We start from the raw sequence: 7839 nt of genomic DNA, 5'->3' as shown, positions 1-7839 counted from the left end.
CCGATCAAGCATTATTCTAAATTTTTCTGATGAGGTTTTACGGGAGGTAGCTACGGAGACTACGACTAAGAGTATGTGGGACAAGTTTAAAGCCTTGTATATGAAGAGGACAATGGAGAATCGTCTCTACTTGAAGCAGAGTTTGTATATGCTTCGGATGACTGAAGGTACATCTATACTCTCACATCTTGATAAATTTAATTCCTTGGTTATGGATTTGGAGAATATAGATGCAAAAATTAATGATGAGGATAAGGCCCTGTTACTTTTGTGTTCTCTTCCCCAATCTTTTAAGCATTTCCGTGATACTATGATTTATGGAAAAAAAAATAATTTCGTATTAGGAAATTAAATCTGCACTAAAATCTGAGTAGATAGATAGGGATATCACTGGGGAAAGTAGAGGAAATCAAGCTGAGTGTCTAGTTATCAAGGGGAGAACAGATAAAAGAGAATTTGATAGTAGTAGATCTAAATATAGATCTAAATCCAGACATAAAAATTTGGAGTGCAGATATTGTCATAAAATGGGGCACTTAAGGCTGATTGCTTTAAATTGAAAAATAAATTAAAGCAAAAGGAAAAAAATTGTTAAGAAAACTACTGAGTCCGCTGAAGCCAGTATAGAAGCTGATGAGAATGATGGAAATATTTTCTTTGCTACTGATGATAGGACGAGATCTAAAAATGAATGGATTTTAGATTCGGATTGTTCTTATCACATGTGTCATAATAGAGATTTGTTTTCCACATATGAATCTTGTAATGGTGGAATTGTTTTGATGGGCAATAATGCCGTGTGTGATGTTGTTGGTAAAAGCTCAATCCGAATTAAAATGCATGATGGTATTGTGAGGACGCTTACTAATGTTAGACATGTTCCTGATTTAAAAAAGAATCTCATCTCTTTAGGCACACTAGAGGCCTTTGGGTATAAATACACAACTGAAAGTGGAGTTATGAAAGTTTCTAGAAGTGCCCTTATTATTATGAAAGCTTGTAGGTCTGATAACTTGTATATTTTGCAGGGAACTACTGTCACAGACTCAGTTGCAGTCTCATCATCATCATTGTCTGATTCTGACATCACCAAATTATGGCATATGCGTTTGGGTCATATGAGTGAAAAAGGTTTGAGCATATTGAGCAAAAGGGGTCTACTTTGCGGACAGAGTACTAGGCCACTAGATTTTTATTAACACTGCATTTTTGGAAAGCAGAAAAGAGTCAGCTTCAATTCTCCGATAGTTCACAAAACAAAAGGTACCCTTGACTATATTCATTCAGACCTTTGGGGTCCAGCTCATGTTCAGTCTAAGGGTGGTGCCAGGTATATGTTGACTTTCATTGACGATTATTCCAGAAAAGTTTGGGTTTATTTTGTAAAGCATAAAAATGATATTTTTCTAACCTTTAAACAATGGAATGCTTTGATTGAGAAGCAAACATGTAAACATATTAAGCAGCTTCGAATAGATAATGACATGGAATTTTGTGAAGGTGACTTTGATGAATTCTGCAAAAATGAAGGATTCGTTCGGCATCGCTCTGTTAGGATGACGCCTCAACAAAATGGTGTGGCCGAACGTATGAACAGAACACTCTTGGAGAGAGCAACGTGTATGATCTCAAATGCAAGGCTGACAAATGACTTTTGGGCAGAAGCGATTAATATGGCTTGTTACGTTGTCAACCGCGCTCCTTCTGCAGTATTTAACTTTAAAACTCTGGAGAAAGTTTGGTTAGGTACTCCTTCTGATTACTCTGATTTAAAATTTTTTGGGTGTCCAACATACATGCATGTAAATGAAGGAAAATTAGAGCCTCGAGCTAAAAAGTGTATTCTTCTTGGGTATGCTTCTGGGGTGAAAGGATACAAATTATTGTGTTCTGATCCCAAATCACTAAAATTTATAATCATTTGATATGTTACTTTTGATGAATTGTTTATATTATCTTTCAAAGAGGAATCTACTAGTTGTACAAATGATAGTGCGCAGAAGCAGATGGAGCTTGAGATTGGTAATTCAGATTCTTTTAAGTTGAACTCTTCTACTCAAAAAATGCTAATAGATGGTCCCGAATCTACTGATAAAGATGATCTAGAGGAAGAGCAATATTCCATAGCCAAGGATAGACCACTGAGAAATATTCGACCACCACAAAGATATGTAAATTTGGTTGCATATACTTTGTCTGTTATAAAAGAAACAAGTGAAGTTGGTGAGCCTACTTCCTACTTAGATGCAGTTTCTTATGATAATTCCTCAAAGTGGTTGATCACGATGAATGAAGAAATTGAATCTCTCCATCAGAATAGAACTTGGGATCTTGAGAAGCCGCCTTCCGGTAAGAAAATTGTTGGATGAAAATGAGATACTATTACTGAGGGAAAAGTCCTTGTTCAGAAAATTTATACGAAAGACAATCCAGCTGATATACTTACGAAGCCTCTTCCAGTTTACAAGTTCAAGCAGTGCTTGGACTTTGTTGGTGTTCATTGTTGGTGATTGTCCGTTGGGGCTTTTATGATGAAGGTGGAGCAAATTTGTTGGGACATGCCAAGGTGGAGATTTATTAGTTTGGCAAGTCTCATAGTCCTACATCGGGAAAATCATGCTTGTTATCTCTTATTGGAACTATAAATAAGGGTCTAGGCTTTGAAGTCAGATGCACTACAAGAAAAACCTAAGTGTTTACTTTGGGTTTAAATCCACACTCAGTTAAATAGTTTGGACTTATAGTTTGGGTTTTTCTTGTTTTGTATTTTCAAGTGTTTTATGGCCTAAGAACATCTTCGTAAGGCATTTGTAATAGTCTCTCTTTTATAGTAATGATTTGCTCCTCTTTCGATCGTGAATGTAGGTCAAGGTCAATTGACCGAACCACATAAATCAGGTGTTCTTGATGTTCTTGATGTTCTTGTCGTTTTATCTTTTCACTTTATTGTTTTTGTTAGATTACTAAAATTACCCTTTGGTAAATTTTCTGGAGCTAACTCTAACAAAAAGTCCTATAAAAGAATCAGGAATAATCAAATTACAAGTAATAAGAACTAATTGTGGTTCTGATTATGGGATAATGAGTCAGTTAAATGCCTTCTTGTAGACCATATATAGTCGTCCTGGCGTGCAAAAAGCTCTGCGTTCCATGCACCATCGTGTTCTTAGGAAAGGCATGAGCATGAGGGTGGAAGAAGTCCTTCACATGGTTGGAGGGGCAGGGGAAACCAGCTATGCCTCCAATTCTAAGTTTCAGGTGGTTCCTCTTGAACTGTTTGTATGAACTTAAAAGCTTATACATACCTAGCATTCACCACATCCGATCATGGTTTGCTGACTGCGTCACAGGAGAAGCACTTCTCATGACGAAGCCAGTACTGGACGATGCAATAGGAGGGGTTTACAAGTCGCTACACCCTGTGAAGATGGTGGTCGCCGACTTAGGTTGCTCCTCGGGCCCCAACACTTTCGTGGTGATGTCCGAAGTGCTCGACGTCGTCAGCGACCTACGACGAAGTCTGCAGGAACGTCAGGAGCCACCGGAGATCCAGTTCTTCTTAAATGACCTTCCGGGGAACGACTTCAATCACGTTTTCCGGTGTCTGGGCGAGTACAAGAGGAAGGTCGAGCAAGAGAAGGGGAATCTGCTGGTGCCCTACTACGTGGTGGGAGTGCCGGGCTCCTTCTACGGCAGGCTTTTCCCACGTCGGAGCGTCCACTTCGTCCATTGTTCTGGATCTCTCAACTGGCTCTCTCAGGTTGACCTCCTCTTAAACGGTAGTATACGAAGCAGTCGATACTGCTGTCTGATAGCTCATTCTAGCTATCCTGAAACGTCAGGTTCCTCAAGGACTCGACACCGAACGGGGTGCCTCACTCAACAACAAGAACATCTACATTACAGAGACAAGCCCACCGGAGGTTGTGAAAGCATATCAACAGCAATTCCGAAGAGACCTTTCAGAATTTCTCAGGTGTCGGCATGCAGAACTCTGCTACGAAGGCAGACTGGTGATTTCATTTGGAGGCAGGAAAAGTAATTGCCCGACCTACGGACAGATGAGACACCTCTGGGGACTCTTAGCTGAGGCCCTGAACGCTTTGGTGTTAGAGGTAAGAAGTAACATCGATTGATGACATCGTGACAACTGATTCATCGAGTTATTTACGTATCAAATCCAGGGAATGATAGAGGAGGACAAACTGGTAACCTTCAATCTGCCACGTTATGCGCCTTCCATGGAAGAAGTGAAGGCAGTCATCCATGGTGATGGTCTGTTCGATGTAGAAGAAGCACAAGTTTTCGAGGCTAATTGGGACGCGTTCGACGACTCAGACGATGATTCTGCTGCATTCGACAGTGATCTAAGCGGCAAAAACGTGGCAAAATACGTAAGAGCAGCGGTGCAACCATTGATTTCGGAGCAATTCGGCGACGCCATTCTCGATGAGCTGTTCGCTAGATATGCAGCAAATGTTTCGAGGCACCTCCTTCAGCAGAAAACTAAGCATAGCGTGTTTGTCATTTCCTTGAAGAAAAAGAATGAAAGCCATCTCGCTGCTGGTTGATGGACGGACTTGCAATGTGCATTCGACTCCATACTATTATGTTGCACTTTATACTTCTTTTTTAACAAGGTTATTAAGCCATCAACCCTTATACTTCTATTACACAACTAGGAAAGTGAAAAATGAGGGAGTAATCAATTATGGTTCGGGATGGATATTATATTGAAAATTTTGTTTAATATCTGATATCACATTGTATCTATCCATCGATCCATTCTCGCTCTAGTGATCCCAAAGTGTCAGGTTCCTCAAGGACTTGACACTGAACAGGGAGTCTCACTCAACAAAAAGAAGGTCTACATTGCAGAAACAAGCCCACCGGAGTGTCATAAAAGCATATATCAAGATCAATTCCAAAGAGATCAACTCGAGATTTGCAGCTAATGTTTCGAGGCATCTCCTCAAAGAGAAAACTAAGCAGAACGTATTTGCCAATTCTTGAAGAAAAAGGATGACAGCCATTTTGCTGCTGCCTGATGTTCGACTCCGTCCTTTGCGTCGCAATAGGAACACTAGACATTTCGTCGAACACCCTTTTGAGTGTCGTTGCGAGTTGCACCAAAGAGCACTGTCCTTGGGCAGTAAACCACCATCTTGTAGACTATATACAGAGTCCGGGGGCTTAAAACTTAGCATTCCATGTTGGGGATGGAGGAGCAAGGAAAAACAGAATACTACAATACGAGTAAAAAGAATCCTTTCGATTCAAGAAAACTGTTGTAGTATTAAAAGCAGGAGGAACACTTACAAGATACCAAGTGCACACAGACTCTCTATCTATCTGTCTCTTTCTCTATATCTTGCTACATGAACTACGGTCCTATTTATAGGACCTAATGACAACCACCCTATAACTACTAGATCAAGGTAATTATTGAAATCACCCTATAACTACTAGATCATGATTGAGGTGGTTATTTAAATTATCCTATAACCACTAAATCATGATAACAATCTAGATAGATAACTATGAATCAAATCTCAACACTCCCCCTTGATTCATAGTTACATACACCAATTTGCAACATAAGATAAACATGCTTTCCTTTCGGACTGGAAGTGATTTGGTGAGGATATCCGCAACTTGTTCATCCGTTCCATAATACTTCATTGTTATGGCTCCACTTGCCTGAAGTACTCTTTTGATCATCTAAAGCCCCTGCACAATTAGTATCAGTAAAACCAAATAATTTGCATTTAAATTTTGTTTTGAACATCCATTTTAACCCAATCGCTTTCTTTTCTTTCGGTAGATCCATTAGCTCCCAAGTTTTATTCTTCTCAATTGACTTGATTTCCTCCTTCATTGCTTTTCTCCATTCCTCTTTTTTAACTGCTTCCTCAAAAGTTGTCGGATCTGAAATAAACAAAGCAAATGTTGAGTTATAAATTTCTGTCAGTGATCTGAAATTTCTTGGAGGGGTTTCATCTGAGGAATCCGAATTTGAACTGCTATTGGGTGAGGTTGACGATGAATTTGTTGGAGCAGGATCTGTCACTTGATTCTGCGGAGTGTCTAGTTCTGTTGGAATCTGCATTTGTGTTTCACCTTTATTGGTCTCCCAATTCCAACTTGCCCTTTCATCAAACATAACATTTCTGTTAATAATAACTTTGCCACTAACAGGGTTATATAATCGATATGCTTTCGATTGTAAAGAATAACCAATTAAAATGCATTTCTCTGATTTTTCATCAAGCTTGTGATGATTTTGTGAATTCACCAAAGCATAAGCAATACAACCAAAAATTCTTAGATGTCTAACACTTGGTTTCATACCATACCAAGCCTCAAAAGGAGTTTGATTCATAACAGCCTTTATTGGTGAAATATTCAACAAATAAACTGCTGTTGCAATTGCTTCTACCCAAAACTGATTTGGAAGATGTTTTCCTTTAAGCAAACTTTTTGCCATTTCAATGACAGTCCGATTCTTACGCTCAGCTACACCATTTTGCTCCGGTGTATATGGTGCTGTCAATTCTCTGTGAATACTATTTTCTTCACAAAAAGAACTAAACTCATTAGATAAAAATTCACCACCTCTATCTGTCCGAAGTGTCTTTATATATCTACCACTTTGTCTTTCTACAAGTACCTTAAACTTTCGAAAATTATCAAATGTTTCAGATTTCAATTTCAAAAAATATACCCAACTCATGCGACTATAATCATCCGTAAACAATAAAAAATATTGACTTCCACCAAATGATTTTGTATTCATAGGTCCACATAAGTCAGCATGAATTAATTCAAGACAATTAGATGCTCTCCATGCTTTTCCAATAGGAAATGATTTTCTACTTTGTTTGCCATAAATACATCCTTCACATACATCAAGTGTATTAATCTTAGGCAATCCAAAAATCATTCCTTTTTGACTTAACAACCTTAAACCTTTAATGTTAAGGTATCCATATCTTAAATGCCATAAACTAGACTCATTCTTTTGAGTTGTGATAGGCGCATGCCTTTCAATATTTGACACATCAAGTGGAAACATCTTGTTTTGTGTCATGCAAACATTTACTATAATCAAACCAGATTTCTTATCTCTAATAGTGCATGAACCATCATCAAATATTACTGAATATCTATCATTTACTAATTGTCCAACACTCAACAAGTTATGTGATAAAGTAGGAACAAAGAAAACATTATCAAGGTATTTTACCTTTCCTTGATTTGTCTTCACCTCAATTGTTCCTTTCCCTTCCACTTAGATTTGCTTGCTATCTCCAAATCTAACTTTCAACTTGTGAGTTTCATCAATATCTCTAAATATTGATTTTATGCCTGACATATGATTAGAACATCCACTATCCAGAAACCAAATATCATTTGAGATATTATGAACATGTGAATGAGTCATAAACAACTTACTATTTTCCTCATTTTTCTCCACATAGCTTGCTTGCTTTTCTCTTTTCCGGCAATCTGCCTTCATGTGACCAAACTTTTTACAATAGTGATATCGAATTCCACTTTTGTAATTTTTTTTATCATCATTTGATTGCCCTTGTTCATCAAAGTGTCCTCTTCCTCTTCCATTTCCTCTACCACGAAATCCTCCTTTGCCACGTCCTCTTCCTATTGATTTTTTGTCTTCTTTTGAAGTAGAAGACTCCTCCTTAACCTGAAATGCTTTTTCTTCACTTTTTTCAAGTGATCTGTTCAACCTTACTTCATGTGCTTGCAAGGAACCCATTAGTTCATCAAATGAATAAGTAGATAAATCTTTTGATTCCTCAATTACGGCAACAATAT

At 38.2% G+C, this 7839-nt stretch overlaps 1 protein-coding gene across 1 annotated transcript; it reads left to right on the top strand.

Moving 5' to 3' along the window:
* Positions 1–3102: 3102 nt before the first annotated feature.
* LOC103992962 (anthranilate O-methyltransferase 3-like) lies at positions 3103–4656 on the top strand. Its single transcript, XM_065159127.1, has 4 exons — positions 3103–3258; positions 3351–3760; positions 3843–4115; positions 4185–4656. Exons 2-4 carry the CDS (start codon positions 3365–3367, stop codon positions 4569–4571), a joined length of 1056 nt encoding a protein of 351 aa, XP_065015199.1. The 5' UTR covers positions 3103–3258; positions 3351–3364; the 3' UTR covers positions 4572–4656.
* The last annotated feature ends 3183 nt before the right edge of the window (positions 4657–7839 follow it).

This window comes from Musa acuminata, chromosome BXJ3-7 (assembly GCF_036884655.1).
Source record: "Musa acuminata AAA Group cultivar baxijiao chromosome BXJ3-7, Cavendish_Baxijiao_AAA, whole genome shotgun sequence".
Taxonomy (NCBI): Eukaryota; Viridiplantae; Streptophyta; class Magnoliopsida; order Zingiberales; family Musaceae; genus Musa; species Musa acuminata.
The sequence above is the reverse complement of the archived record's forward strand: the minus strand, read 5'-3'. Positions and strand labels throughout refer to the sequence as shown.

Bases quoted from the DNA above. Each gene is read 5' to 3' on its own strand.
- LOC103992962 (XM_065159127.1), top strand. From the start codon at position 3,365: ATGACGAAGCCAGTACTGGACGATGCAATAGGAGGGGTTTACAAGTCG. The intron at 3,761-3,842 runs GTTGACCTCCTC...CTGAAACGTCAG, and splicing joins CTCTCAACTGGCTCTCTCAG to GTTCCTCAAGGACTCGACAC. The intron at 4,116-4,184 runs GTAAGAAGTAAC...TATCAAATCCAG, and splicing joins TGAACGCTTTGGTGTTAGAG to GGAATGATAGAGGAGGACAA.